Source organism: Ctenopharyngodon idella, chromosome 19, assembly GCF_019924925.1.
Source record: "Ctenopharyngodon idella isolate HZGC_01 chromosome 19, HZGC01, whole genome shotgun sequence".
In the NCBI taxonomy this organism is placed as follows: domain Eukaryota; kingdom Metazoa; phylum Chordata; class Actinopteri; order Cypriniformes; family Xenocyprididae; genus Ctenopharyngodon; species Ctenopharyngodon idella.
This window is the reverse complement of record NC_067238.1, coordinates 32,193,668-32,209,428: the sequence shown is the minus strand read 5'-3', so window position 1 is coordinate 32,209,428 and position 15,761 is coordinate 32,193,668. Positions and strand designations below refer to the sequence as shown.

Below are 15,761 nucleotides of genomic sequence, written 5' to 3'. Positions count from 1 at the left end.
CTTTCCAAGAAATTTTAAGGGGGTGGTGGGCCTTCCCTGTCACAGCCACGGAGGCCGATCAAAGTTCCCTCTTCACGGCCACAGAGACCGATGACAGTTCCCTTCATCACGGACTTGATGGCCAATCAAAGTTCTCTCGTCACGGCCACAGATTAGCGGATCCTCCCCTCATGGCGGTCAAGGCAGCTCTAAGGAAGCACTCCACTCTTCGGTTCCCACATACAGAGTCCGTCCCAGAAAAAGAAATTCCAGAATTCGTTCCAGAGAAAGAGATTACAGAGTCTGATACAGAAAGTGAAATTCCAGAGTCCATTCAAGAGAAAAATATTCCAGAGTCCATTCTAGGAAAAGAAATTCCAGAATCCGTTCCAGAGAAAGAAAATCCAGAATCTTCCACATCATCCAGGTTGACCACCACACTAACCCCAGCACAAAAGAGGAGGCAGAGAAGGAAGAAAGGGCCCTCCTCTAAACATCCTGCCGGGATCTTGAATTCAGTGGTCTCAATGCCTTCAAGTTCAGTAGTCCTAGCATGGCCAAGTCCAATGTCGGCTCCAGTGTTGGCTCCAGCCCCTGAGTCCACCCCGGTCCCTGAGCCCACTCCAGAGTCCATCCAGGCACCAGAGTCCACACCGGCCCTTGAGCCCCAGCCCCTGAGCCTGCTCTAGAGTCTTCCCCAGAGCTCAGCCAGGAGCCTGCTCCAGCGTCTGCCCAGGAGCTCAGTCAGAAGCTTGCTCCAGAGTCCACCCCAGAGCTCACTCGTCACAGACAAGGAGGCCGATCTAAGCTCCCTCATCACGGCCACAGAGTCCAATCTAAGCTCCCTCTTCACTGGCTTTCCAGGGGTTAGTTTCATCTGCTCGGATGTGGTAGCCTTCTGCTCCACCCTGGATACTGGACCGTCTACTGGGGACTTTTACTCTGGTTCCTCCTGTCCGCTTCTTCACCCTGGCTTTTTCCTCCTTCCACTCCCCCATGAAAAATTGTGCTTTGGAGCATCTGTAATACGCTCCTGGGGATGGGGGGTTGGTGGGTTTGGGGGGGTTCTGTCACGAGTACACCAGTCCTCATTCACTCACGCACACTCTGGACTTCATTTCCCATCATCCCTCCTGGTTCTCGCCTGCACTCAGCTGGCACACCTGTCACTGATTCACCTCATCAAGACACACATATAAGCACTCACCTTGCCTACCCTCATTGTCTAGTCTTATCATTCTCTACCATGTGTATGGACTTACATGACTGCTTACCTGCCTTGTGGATACATACCCATCTTGATTATCATCTTCCTTGCATTGACAATCTTCACTACTCTATACATGCAAAGGACAAAGAGACTTTCTATTACCAGCTAAGTGGTGACTCAGTGACTTTCTCTGATACAGTTGGCTTACCTGATTCATTCATTGTGTTTGCATGATATAATAAAGTACCAATATCTGTGAATCTGTTATCCCCTCTTCTGTTTGTGACAGTAAGACATTTTAAAAGCAACAAAGCATGATCAAATGCTAAACAAGTACTTATGATCTTAAAAGCTAATAAGATTGGCCTCGATTGTTTTACGTATATTTTTAACATGGCTTTTAACATTTAACTGAGAATCTAAAATCATGACTAAATATACCTATTTCCTCTGATACTTTTCTATAACCTCAACTTTAATTCTAATATTTAAAGATTCTGTTGCAGGTACAACCCCAAATCAAGAAAAGTTGGGGCATTTTGTAAAATGCAATCAAATCAAGAAAGTGATTTGTTAATTCTCTTTCAACTTTATTTAACTGACAAAAGTGCAAAGAAAAGATTTCCAATGTTTTCACTGAACAACTTAATTGTATTTTGTAAGTATTTTTTTGATGGCTGCAACACACTCCAAAAAAGTTATTGTACATATATCTACTGTAGAAACCTCAGGACCAAAAGATGTTTGTCTAATCATTGCATTCAGTCCGATAAGATGACCTACCTGCTTGTCAATGTATGTATTTCTATACCTTCACGCACCTTCTCATGCAGACATCTCATGTCATCAGCGCGTTCTGTAAGGCTATGCAGAGTTATAACAGAAAGACACCGAGTGCCAGGAGATGGCAGCTGTGCGGGTGGAGTTGTGCAGCCCAGCGGTGATTCAGGAGGTTTGTTTCATAGTCTATCATTACTGTCGCTGAACATACTAGTGTACTGCAATACATCATGCTTTTACTTTTTCTTTCCTTTCTTTTTTTATTTTATGTGATTTTATGTGTTTTAAAACCCATATAACCATTGGTGAACCAACTGTGAACCAGGAGATGAAGGTGCTAATGGACCAGATGAAGAACCTCCTGTGGGATGTCAATGTCATGCTCACCATGCAGAATGACTGCGGTACGCTTCCTAACATCTGACCATCTTTGGTCAACCCTCAGTCTTCTTAGTGCATCTTCTCACACGAATAGCAGCGGACAGCAGACTGCCTTTCGTTCACTGCTCGTTCATCTTGACAAATGAGATCAGACTCAGCTGCTCTTTGTGGACCTGCCTCATTTACAGTGTTGAATCCCAATGCTCTGATTAATAACTGCTTCATCAAAGCACTGAATTAGCATCAGTTTGAGCAACAGGAAGTAGCCATGCTGTCAAAGCCATGCCGATGATGTTGGCATGACTAGTGCTTACACTATGGTTTTTTTGTCTTCTGCATGAAGGATCATCTAAAAAGAACCAGTAACTCTCGAGTTGGAGAACTTTTTTTGAACAATTCATTAGAATCATCTGGAAAAGTCATTTGCTCGTGCGTCCGTAAGGATACACTTTCCCATATACTTTAATATAATTTTTATCCTAATATCCTAATTCAACTTTAAACTATCTGAAAAAGAAATGTCACCAAAAATACCAGATTTCTTGGTTGAAAAGAGTGCCCATGGTATTTGTTAACTACCCATTTTGGATAGTAGTTTTAGGAAAGACCAAAATAAGATACTTTTTACAAATTTATCCACACACAGTTTGTATTTTGGAATTATTTTATTGGTCATGTAATTATCACTTCAGTTGCTTGGCGACTCGCTGTCTTGTGTTAGTCCACAGCATCTTAATGCTACAAATTCCTCCAGTGAAACAGCAGCTGGAATGATTGACAGATCTGCGATGTTTTCTCATCCATGAAGCTGTCAGTCATATATTGAGAACTGGTCATAAGAGGCCAAAACCCCTTTCTTGTCCACCGACTGGCCATCACAAGCTAGCAGCCAGTAGCGGATGGGTAGAGATAAGTCAGTATCATTCCGTGACCCGTCTCCGCTTGGCTCAGACACGCTCCAGGTCTTTGTACCTCTTGCGTAGGACGGACACGTGGTCCTTAAAGAGCACAGGGTCCAGGCGAAACTGAGAGTGCATTAGAGGCATGTAACCAAACCAGCTCGCAAAGGTGTTGACACACTCCTGCCTCTGGGTAAAGTGCTCAGGGTTCGCCCATGGTGCCATCTTAGTGCCCTGAGAAGGGGACAGAAAATAAGATTTAAGCTAAGTTTACATTAATCCGGATAAATTTGAAAACACATTTTTATCTCTCTGTTTTGGCTTAACATCATTAAGGTGTTTTTTTATGTTTTAAGTGTAGATGAGAAACCTTTGGAAAATTAAGACTTTATAAAAAGGGCATAATACAGCCTCTTTAAGAATCAAGTGTATGTAAACTTTTGAACTGGTTAATTTGTGTAAATTCAGTTATACTCAGGACAGTAATAAATAAAAAATGACATGCCATTTTTACGATCCCTCTTTTTTTGTTAAAATTATTAGTATCTTGTTTGATCTGCGAAGGCTGTGTAAACTTATGAGCGGAACTGTAAGTACACAATGTTTGCTCTAGCCTCACCTGCAGGGTCGGCATCTCTTTGTACTGCTTCCTCTGCGCCACTTTAATCGGTGGCAGGTGTGTCACAGAGGAGACCAGGAAATTCATCAGGATATCCTCACAGTTAGAGGTGCGATCCACCAGCGCACGCAGAGAGGAGGGCAGGTAGTGAGAGAACAGGTGATGGTAGTACCTGCGAGACGCAGAAGCATCAGCACAAAATCAACAACACTATCTCCGCTGATCACATGACAGAGCCTGATGAAGTGTAAGAGACGTCGACACGTTGTGTCTTGTTAGGATATGTCAGCTGCGGCCAATTACCTGTGATAAAACGCCGCTCCAGTGAGGACGATGGAGTACTCGTTGGTCCATTTAGAGGTGTAGCCCCAGGCTTTTTTTACAGGGTCCCAGAAATGGCTTCTGGGAGGATAGCCAACAATCCTTTCAGGAAAACTCCGCCACACATGGAAAGCAAAATTGATCTGGAAGAGTCAGATTAGAAAGGAAAAACATAAATTTGCTATTTCACATGTCTAACCAGTGTAATCTGAATTCACATCATAAAGTTATCTTTAACTGTACCACTGTAAGAAATGTAATTGTTTCGATGTCACCATTATGGTGATCAGTGTTTCATTTGCACAGGATCTTGGATCTTGTTTATTTATATTCAAATTTCTGTCAGAAGTGTGACAAATGAAAACATTTGTTAAGATGATGACAAGCTAGAATATAAAACAAGCTAATTGGCTGATTTTCTTAAATATGAAGACTTTATTTTAGTATTATTTAAACATGAAGATGTACCAATAACTTGTTTCAAATTCCTAACTGTTTGTAGATCTTTCACAACAGTAATTCGTCTTTGAAAAATGTCACCATCTTGCAACAGAAGATTGTTTTTCTTAATGATACACAGACAAAAAAACACAACAATGGTGACACTCAACAAAAAGATAAACTCTGAACATTACAAAATAAACTGCTAAAAGTAAACCAAAACTAAGTTCAGCAGCACAGATAAAACGAACATGTGTAAAAAAACAAAAAAACAAAAACTACACTGTAAACTCACAGTAAAAACAAGCTTTTTTTTTTTTTTTACTTAAAAAAACTTGACTAAAATTAAAGCTGCAGTCTGTAAGTAAGTTTTGCCTCTTTGTCGCCATCTCTGTTTGAAACATGCAATTGCAGTTACATACAAGAGAAGTCCTACTTGCAATTATTAATCTGGAATATATTGTAAAATTTTGAACAGTGTGCGAGATGAAGAGGCAGACTCACCTCGCTGGTCAACAGCACGGTGTCTTCATCCAGGCTCAAAACCGCCTCCGTCTCAATAGCTGCATGTGGCAGGAAACGGCTGCTCGTCTGCGAACACAGAAGGTGGCAGAGAAAAGAGCTGAGCGAGACACGAGGTGGAGAGAACAAGATCTCGCCAGCGCTCAGACACGACTCGACTGCGCTCTCACTTCAATACTCACTTTCCTTCTGCCATCTGTGACGATAAGGGGCACTGGCATAGGCGGCCATTTACTCCGGTGAGGGGGCGGCTTCTCACTGTTCCACAGGATGATGATCTGACAAGAAACCCAAACAAGAACACACACTATCACCATCACAGCATGTGCACCAAACTGGCTGATATGTTCCTGTTGGCTTTTGACTGTGTCCAACTACTTAATCAATGTGGATCTGCATTACTATCACTGAGCAAATGTTCTTCATTAGTGGTGCAATAGGAAGACAGTTCTACTTTAAGTTCGTGAAGATCCATATTACTGACCTGTGAGCAATATTTTGATTTGGAGACGACCTGAAGGAGCTTCATGATTGGCTGAGACTGGGAGACCAGAGGTGAGGTGGCATGAATTACAGCAGTGAACTCCTGACCTGGGCTGATCCCTACATCAACAGAGGAAAGAGAGTGAGCGTCCTTGCATTTAGGACACTTTGGCTGCAACTGAAATCACATACTTCCCGACTATATAGTAGGTAAAAAAACAGTATGTGACAAAAGAAGTATGTCTGAATTCACATTCAGTGATGTGACTGCTTCTGGTAAGATTCTGAAGTGTGCATACGATGGACACTTTATTATCCCATGAGGCCCTGGGAGAGGATTTGAGGAATGACAGTGAAGTGACGCAACTGACGCTGGTTGGTCACATGATACTGACAACATGGTGAATGTAATACATCCAGATTACATTCATGCTACACACATTCGTACTATATAGAACATACGTTTAAAGTAAGTACTTGTTCAAACAAATTACCTACTCAAGACAATATGCAATTTCAGACGCAGCCTATGCATACTATATGCATACTAGATAGCCCAATGACTGCTAGTTGACATGTAGTCCCAAATTTACTTATAGTTAATAGAATGTCTAAACATGGATTATCCAAATAAAGTGTTACTCAAGTTTCTAGTAAATTTTACCAATAATTACAAAGATGTGGCGAGTAACACATTGCAAATTTTTAAGTAATAGTATTTTCAATAATATTTGTTTATTTGCAAAAAATCATTTACAGTGCATGCTTACCAAGGTTGAAGTAATAGAAGGGGTAGTGCGCCAGGTGAGTGGAGTATTCGGGCAGAACCAGCAGCCCTCCAGGTAAGGCATTCCACATGAATTTATTTCTGGAGATGTGCGAGTACACTCTGTCCTTTATGATCTGACAGAAATCAAAACAGCAGCATTAAATATACAATCACATCAAATCAAAACAGTTTTCAGAGTGATCACTTACACCTGTCGGCCAGCAGGGGGCGAAGTTAAGCCATACTTTTGTGCAAAATTCACATTTCATTTGCCAATTAACCTAAGGGCAGGGGACTAAGTATGTGCTAATGATGTATGGCATCCTGTGCTGGTTTAATTTCCCCTGTCAGACCTTCCTCTCTGTCAGACGCACCGCTGTATACACATCTAAGATGACCCAGCTCTCACCTCCAGTGTGGTGAGTACAATCTTATCCACGGAGGAGAAGTACGCCTCCCAGAGCATCTGTGTTCGCTGTCTCAGAGCCAGCACCCTGTCAATGCCCACCGCCCGCACCGTAGACGGGACCTGAGGGAACAGAGTGACAGAACTCAATGATGTAAGTCCAAAACCTCAGTGTCGAGTTTCTACCTGTCGACCACCTCCACAAACTCTCTCAGACACAAATGTGCTGCAGTGACAAGTCTGTTGCACTGATACTACATCTGAAGCTATTTAATCTCAACAGTATTTCACTTGATTTTTAATTAAGTGCTTTTTAAAACCTCTTATTACACCATGTCCGGATTTTAAAAATATTTTGGGCTGAATTTTTTTTTATATTATTATTAATTAAGAAAACCAAAAATATTACAAGATGGCATTTCATTTACAATCAACTTCTCAACAATATAAATTGAAATCGGTGTTGGCGAGTTTATGAAACGATGTCAATCGCCAGTTGGTCGGCAACATTTTCAAGAATCCTAACATAGCAAAACTCTGAGAACATGAACATCAACAAATGCTGCTGCATCGTCACGAAAGTTTGAGCCTTGCCAATTTAAATATTCAAGCACAAGAAATCGCGAAAGGGAACTCAATTCATTACTCTCACGCTGCTTGGGAAGTTTTGTGTGCGCAAACATCTGAAGCGTGCGCACAGAAAACCATGCCTCGGACAGCACACGATTCTGAATTGAGCTCTGTTTCACGTCTTCTTGTGCTTGAACGGACATATTCAAAGAAAATTGTCAAATGCCCGTCATGGCAAGTACCTTTATATAATACGCATGTGTATTAGTATATTTGATCTGTGCATCAGCTCTTAAAGTGACAGCAGCCTAATATTCCTGCTGCTGTCTGTGTACTTAATGTTAATCAATAAACGAAAGACAAACCTTCTAAAACCTTCTTAAACTTCTTAAAAAAATTATCACAATTATTATAATCAATTATATTATCAACAATATTATCAAGTTCATCAAAATCCCAACTTTTTTAGACATTTTACCAAATAGTTCTTAAAGAGTCTTGTCTCATATAATAAAATAATTATATTTCTGTATATATTCTGTATCAATAGTTAGTTAATTAACATTAATGCAATATCTAACATGAAATAGCCTAACAATAAACAATAGTTTTACAGCATATGCTAATAAATTTTTCTATGTGAATATATAGTAAAATGTAATTCAAAGCTGAATTTTCAGCATCATTACTCCAGTCTTCAGTGTCACATGATCCTTCAGAAATCATTCTAATATGATGATTTGATGCTCAAGAAACATTTCTGATTATTATCAATGTTGAAAACAGTTCAGAATTTTGTGGAAACTGTCATACATTTTATTTTTCAGGATTCTTTAATGGATATAAAGTTCAAAAGAAAGATTCTTTTGTACCGTCATGAATGTCATTATTAGTTCATGACACTTAATGCATTGATGAAAAATTTACCAAACATTCATGTCACAAAGCAGCAAGACTATTTAAATAAACTGCAAAAAGGTGATAAAAATAGTGAAAGTCACAAAATCTAAGCACACATACATTCAAATAAAACCTGCATGTTATTTGTCAACTACCAACATATGTTTTAATTAGCAGCTTTTTCCATCCTTATGTTCCCTTTGCAGGAGAAAGACACGAGAAGGGCTGTTACCTGTAGCAACAGTCTCTCGTCGCCCTCGATGACTGCCTGGTTCCATTGGATGACATCAGAGAAGGGTAACTCCCATCCGTTACTGAGTAACACCGGGATACAAGCAGCCTGTGAGGACAGAAAGTGCCATAGACTATAATTAGCTTCAGCACAAACAATTCATCTGCTGAAGAAAAAACACGCACACACACACACAGTCCAAGTTCACCCCAAATGCACAGAAATATAGTGCATCTGAGTTTCCCCTTTAGGCAAGGTTATGAGATAGAATATATAGCATGTGATGAAAAGGCAGTTTGGATGTGTAAGAAGTCTCGGAGGGGCCTGTGCATGACTCACTGCTCCCATCCAGCACTTTTATCAGACACTCCGCCAGACAGATGTGTTAATTACCCCGTCTCCCTCCCCCCGAACAGGAGAGAAGCATGGGTCCATGATTTATTGAAGTGGAGTTGCTCTCCATCCCTCTTGTTTACTATTCCATCTTGATGTTGCTCTACTTTTCCTCCCAGATTCCTTGTTTGCCTTTTTTCGTCATTCAGCTGGTATTCTGGTCTTTTTAATTAAATCACAAGAGAGTGCAATCCTACGAACGGGCCGAGATCAAACGGGAGCGTGCAGCCGTGCTTTCATCCTAAACAGTGTTAGAGACACAACAAATCGCTTCAGGTGACTGATTGCTGCCTTGGCCTACTAAAGCCCACAGAGATGCAGGAGTTGGCCTTTGTTTCATGCTCTGACCAGCTCGGATCCCTCGCGGCACTGATCCGTTTGTGTGGCTGCTTGCACAGCTATTTTTCTGTGTGTCGAGGAATCAGCAGCAGATACAGAGGGAGAGAATGAGATCAGAGGTCGGGATGACAGGGGCTGGAGGATCTTCTGGAACAGCAGAATACTGTGGCATGTTGGAATTTACAGAGCTGAGACATTTTATTTAAATTAATGTATTTATGATCCATATACATTTATAAAACCGACTGGATGAGCCACGTTCAATACCGCTGCAAAATGCATGCGCCAGCGCATATTATGTTTTAATCTTTTTATTTGTTTTATTTTATTTTTATTTTTGTTTTATAGTTTAATTCTATTTCTATTTCATGCCACGCTGCTTGTAAATACAGTTAGGATAATGAACTATATTAATTGGTGTTCAATCTCATAACTTATTTAGCACACACCTGTGACTGTATTTTATTTTATTTTATTTTATTTTATTTTATTTTATTTTATTTTATTTTATTTTATTTTATTTTATTTTATTTTATTTTATTTTATTTTATTTTATTTTATTTTATTTTATTTTATTTTATTTTATTATTTGCCACATCATTTGTAACCACAAAAATGCCTATAGTCAGGAAAATGAATATTAATATTAATATTAAATTAATATTAATAATAATAATTTCAAACCATTATTAAACACACACAATTGTGACTGCATTTTTTTAGATTTTATTTTATTGTACTTTATTTTATTTTATTTTTTTTCCTATTTCATTTTTGTACATTTTAATTTTTTTATGTAATTATGCAAGAGATGAAAAAAAGGAATGTGGGGAAATACAAAAAAAATGTAATGTAAGACATTTAAATAATTACAAAAATGACATTGTTAATTGCATTAAAATATTTAGCCACTTAAAACAAAATGATCTAATTTATACCTTTAACAGGGTTAAATTCTGTAGTATAATTTTATTTTAACTGCCATGTTTGAGAAACATAAATAACCTACAGTTAGGATAATGAACTATATTAATTGCTGTTCAATTTGATAACGATTAATATTAAATGTAACTTATTTAACATTATAACTTATTTAACACACACCTGTGACTGCATTTATTTTATTTTTATTTTATTTTATTTTATTTTATTTTATTTTATTTTATTTTATTTTATTTTATTTTATTTTATTTTATTTTTTTTATCACTCAAAATTCCAAGCTCTTATAGACAGATTAGACAGAATTCCAAAATAATATATTTAGAATTGATGTTTTAAAATTTTAATGTTTTGAATTTTGACGTGAATTTGCATTGAAATCCTTTCTAAATGTGTTTTTTAGATGCTGAATCTGCAAAAGGGATTGATGAGACAGCAGCATAATAATCTTAATTACAGGAATATGGATATTAATCAAAATATAGCATTACGTCACTCACATTCTGTAGGCTTGAGCTCAGAAATGTCCAATTGCCTACTGCTGAAAAAACTGTGACTGGATTCAGCAGTTGAACAGGGCCGGATCCTTTGATATTGAAAATGTTTTGTATCTAAAATCCCAATTTTACCCCCCAGTTAGAAGCTACTTGGCCTGAAATGTTTGAGAACCTCTGTTCTAGAGCTTTCTGCAGCGCTAGTAATTGCCAGTTCTTTCTGTGGCTTTGGCTGCCTCCAAAGAAAAGAGATCCATGGAACTCAGACAGGGGCTTATATGGAGAAGAAGACAGAGGAGCGGAGAGAGCGAGAGCCGGGGAATCAGTGTGAGGGACGAGCCGCTGCCAAACCCAGCGTTCTGCGGATTCATCCATTCAGCGAGGGCACCTCCGCGAGCTTCCGGCCCTTTCACACACACCGGCAGGACGTCCAAGAATATACGCGCCTGGGAAGTTTTTCCACTCGACGGCTAATGTGCTGTTTATCTGGGAGACTCCGAGACCTGACTGTTTTCATAATTCACCAGACCTTTCTCGCATCTCTAAAAGGCTTGTGAAGCATTCAGTTTCAGCTCAATTTAAAAATGTTTTACCTGCAAAGACTCCAGGAAACGGAACGACCCCAAGCGCCGACCGCGAGGAACCAGACAGAAGGTGGAGTTGTGGAGCAGCTCTTGGTAGTCAAATCTATGAAGGAAAATGGGAAAGAATAAATTAAAGGATCAAATATGGCAAAGGTCACAGTGCTTTAGTTTACAACAGGATCCAGATTTTACATTAATTGATCCAAAAGTGTTAAAAGTGTTTTACTTATTTTATTTATTTATAGTTATACTGTTTATTTATTATATATATATGTATGTGTGTGTGTGTGTGTGTGTGTGTGTGTATAAAAATAACAAAAACTTAATTAAATCAAACAGTGCAATGTATTAATTAAAATGAACTGAATTATAAACATAAAAAGGCTGAACAGAAAAACTGACTTAATATACTTAATATACCATTCAAAAGTTTGAGGTTGGTAAGATTGTTTAATGCTTTTTGCTCACCAAATCTGCATTTATTTGATCAAAAATACAGTAGAAATTGTGAAATATTATTACAATGTTAATCAGCTGTTTTCTATGTGAATATATAGTAAACTATAATTTATTTCTGTGATCAAAGCTGAATTTTCAGCATCATTACTCCAGTCTTCAGTGTCACATGATCCTTCAGAAATCATTCTAATATGATGATTTGATGATCAAGAAACATTTCTGATTATTATCAATGTTGAAAACTGTTCAGATTTAATATAATATAATATAATATAATATAATATAATGGTCATGAGCGAAAGGAGTTTGAATATTTCCTAATCCAGTTCCCCCGTTTCCTATTTCTTTTCTCTCTGTACGATCAAAGTGTCAAAGAAGCCGAAAGTGAAATAAAAAACACCAACATTAAGGAAACCTATTAGCCACTGCAAAGAGCAACCTTTGAAAGGCTGTTTAAAGAGAGGCTCTTTGAGACCCACACTGCCGCTACTCAAAATGCAGCCGCGCTAGAAGAGTGTTTTGATCCAAGCGAGCCGTCGTCTTTTCCTCAAGCTGTTGTCCCTGGCAACCATTTATGGTTTCTAAGAATACGCTGAATCCAGAAGCTTTGTGTGATTGCCACCGCTGGATGATAAGTGAGGGTGAAGGTGGGAAGAAAGCTGCGGTTGACCCGCAGTGTGTTAATGAGTATGGAGATTGGGTATTGTACAACAGATCTGATCCCAGATAGATGTTCTGTCAGCACAGCAAGAGCCGCGCTGCCATCTGCCCTCCGCAGAAAAACATTTTATTGATGCGACCTAACATATTCAATATTAATTGTCTGCTGAAAGTCACAGGAAAGTGAAAAATGTGCTTTGTAGAGTAACTTTGGACATCAGTGTTGTTATTGTTAACTAAAACTAAGCTGAAATAAAACATAAATATAAACAATTCTTATGGAATATTGCAGTGTTTATTATATATTATCTGTGCACATCATTGTTTTTGATTCATGTTCCTCATAATCTCATAAATTAGAATATCTTCTCCCTCTTGTGTCTCTTCTCTTCTCTGATAACAAGGGCGGGGCAACCTGTCACTCACATGAGATCCACCAATAGCAAACCACAACCATCCAATCAATTCCCCACAGACAAAATCAAGCCCCGCCCTACATTTGTTCTTGTTTGAAAAGCGTCTCACTCGGATATACGACACAAAAGACTGGAATAAATAACAAAAGAAAAGAAAATACTGAAATAAATAAGTTTACTAAAACTAAAATACATTAAAGCTAAATAAATAATTGGAAAAAGTTATAAAAATGACAAAAGTACACAACAAAATAGCTAAAACTAAAATAATAGTATAATAGAAGTCAAGTCATATTTATTTCTATAGTGCGTTATACAATACAGACTGTTTCAAAGCAGCTTTACAGGGATAAACAAGAAAATAATGATTCAAATCTGCTGTAAATCAGCTCTAAAAAGACAATAATGTCATTGTTCAGCTGAGGTCAGTTCAGTGTTAATAGCATATAAATAATACTAAAATAACACCGATCATAAATCCATACAATTGAGAGACTGCAGGCAAATGCAGGTGTAGCGCTGCTGAAATCTGTAGTTAGTGTTTATATCAATCTCCAGCTTTGAATATTCTCATTTTCAACATCATGTCATGTCAGTGAACTTCTCATCGACACATAAAAATGTTTTTCTTCTGGTGTTAGAACTCTGTGTGTCTGTGTGTGTAATTTGGCCCTTGCTGGATATCATTTGAGTGTCGTTTTTACTGTAAGAGCCCTCATTTTGTTTGGCTCCAGGTCAGCTCTGAACCGTTACAGCGCTGAAAGAACCCAATGTTCCCCATCAGCCCCGCAGAACAAGCCCACGTCGCCTGGCCCTGAGTGAAACCTCCAACGGGAGTGTAAACACGCGTGTATGAAAGCGTCTCTATCTCTGTTTAGCAGGAGGGGTGTTGATTTCCCGGAGAGCCGGTGGAGGAAACACTGCGAACATACATCTCTCTTTGACCTACTGTTACATTTCATTTTGTATCTTTGAGCATGCAAATAGAGTGCATTTTCACAAATAAATAAAAATGACATACAGCGTTTGTATTAAATTTCTGCACAGAACCATTAAAAAATACAGCTGAACTTTCTTTATTTTGTGATAATGACCGGCTGACTGTACATTCCACGTAATACACTGCACCAAATAAAACAAAATAAAATAAAATCTCAGAAACAGAACTTTATATAGATCAGTGTTTTTTTTTCTGTTAGAGATATATAAACCCAATTCATATATATTATATATATTAGTGCTGTCAAATCAGTTAATCGCAATTAATCACATATAAATCCCACATAAATACACACACACACAATCGTAATTAATCGCATATATATATATATATATATATATACATACACACGCACACACAAATACACACACAAACACATTATATTTAAACATAGTGCCTATTTTACAACTTGTTTTGATGCTTTCGCAGATGCGAGCTCCAGGTCATCAGCAGCCGTTCAGAGCTCATCTACCCGCAGAGAACAGCTTCATCTCGGTCAGTCTTTCAAGAATTTGCCGCTGGCCCTTATGTAGATAATGGTTAAGTGAGATATCATTCATTTGGGGTATATCAAACAGGCAATCTTTGGTCTTATAAATCTATTACTTGTTCCAGATCAGAACGATTTGGGTTAAAGGGAAAAGTAAGTTTAATAACTTTATATTTTGGCTATAACTTAAACCCTGTACTAGAGCGCAACTTTTGTACGAATTTGACTGAATTATTTGCTTGTGTGTTTTATTTATTTGATTGTGTTTATTGTTTGTTTGTGTTTATGTCTTTCATAATGGCTATTGTTCATTTATTATAATGTTGTTCATTTTATATAAATAATATGCCGTATTGAGAAAGGGGCTGTCAATAGTATTAGTGAAAGTTACATTATTACGCCATTAGATGGCGGCAAAGACTCTGTTTATGAGTGAGTCAGAACAAGAAAGTTGTGTTAGCGCTGTGGGAAATCCTCTTAACTTTTAAAAGGACAAAGATGTCCTCAGTGGACATTCCAACTGATGTTTTTTATAATGGATATAATATTATGGATATCGACCTGAGGAAGGAATGCTAATCAGATGCAGGTAATACACTCGTTTAGCTGATCTCTCTCACACAATACCATAATACTCTATCTACAAAATACAAGCGACTCAATGTTCCTCCTTTACTAGTTCTAAAGTGATGTTTTATAATTAGTAACGGAGGCTTGGACTCAACTGTTAAACTGTCAACATGAGATTTGAATCCATGGCAGAAGGAAGTAGTTCTGCACAAATAACCAGCTAGCATAAACTAGCCTGAAAAATGTGCACTGTTGTGAGCAGATGTTTTCAGCAGAGAATGTTCTGGTTGTTTACCCTGCAATCATCACAGCTCTTTATGCACTTGGCTGTTGTAAGAGGCTGGATTGTTAGTAGATGCTCTAATCTGCTCTTCTGTTTACTACCTGTTAAGAGAACTGCTGTTTATTAGCTAATGCATCAGTCGTCTCTGAGAGTGTGTGATGATGAAAAACAAGGCACGGCTGGTTTATATGCACAGTGTTTTATAATGCCGCGTGTGGCTGTGTGCGGTAGCTTTGGCCCGCTGCCGTCCCCCACTGTGTGTGTTCTTCCTCTGTCTGCTCTAGAGTATTATAATGAAGCCATTTACTCACAAATAGTGGAACAAATAAATCATTTAACAGTGTTTTGGTCTCCAAGAGCTAATAAACAGCATTCGCGCACCGCGTGTGGAACACGACCAGTTCTGCTGGGATATCTGTGTGTGTGTGTGTGTGTGTTTCAATAAAGTGGTCATGGGACAACAATATGATGTCTCAGGTTTTGTACTTCTGTCATGTGGGAATGTGTGTGTATTATCAGGGACTTAATGCACAGTCTAGTCATAGTCCTAGACTAAATTTCAGTCTGTTTCTCACACAAAGCTGTCACGTGATTTTAGAAGCCTTGAATGTAGTACATGAT

General features: G+C 38.4%; 1 protein-coding gene and 1 long non-coding RNA gene across 4 annotated transcripts in view; one reads left to right on the top strand and one right to left on the bottom strand.

The window, feature by feature from the left end:
* Nucleotides 1–2,996: 2,996 nt before the first annotated feature.
* The window catches only part of LOC127500934 (exostosin-1c), a 54,848-nt gene continuing 42,083 nt past the window's right edge, over nucleotides 2,997–15,761 (bottom strand). For all 3 annotated transcript variants that reach the window (XM_051872557.1, XM_051872558.1, XM_051872556.1), the window contains exons 3-12: nucleotides 11,272–11,365; nucleotides 8,513–8,620; nucleotides 6,814–6,933; nucleotides 6,406–6,538; nucleotides 5,637–5,755; nucleotides 5,335–5,430; nucleotides 5,135–5,221; nucleotides 4,172–4,332; nucleotides 3,869–4,040; nucleotides 2,997–3,483 (exon numbers count right to left, since the gene is read on the bottom strand). In XM_051872557.1, coding sequence (XP_051728517.1) covers nucleotides 3,298–3,483; nucleotides 3,869–4,040; nucleotides 4,172–4,332; nucleotides 5,135–5,221; nucleotides 5,335–5,430; nucleotides 5,637–5,755; nucleotides 6,406–6,538; nucleotides 6,814–6,933; nucleotides 8,513–8,620; nucleotides 11,272–11,365 — 1,276 coding nt within the window. In that variant the 3' untranslated portion in view covers nucleotides 2,997–3,297. The remainder of the gene's footprint in view (nucleotides 3,484–3,868; nucleotides 4,041–4,171; nucleotides 4,333–5,134; nucleotides 5,222–5,334; nucleotides 5,431–5,636; nucleotides 5,756–6,405; nucleotides 6,539–6,813; nucleotides 6,934–8,512; nucleotides 8,621–11,271; nucleotides 11,366–15,761) is intronic.
* LOC127500939 (uncharacterized) overlaps nucleotides 11,375–15,761 on the top strand; it is a 44,712-nt gene continuing 40,325 nt past the window's right edge. Inside the window, exon 1 of the long non-coding RNA XR_007926477.1 lies at nucleotides 11,375–14,876. This is a non-coding gene — a long non-coding RNA (uncharacterized LOC127500939). The remainder of the gene's footprint in view (nucleotides 14,877–15,761) is intronic.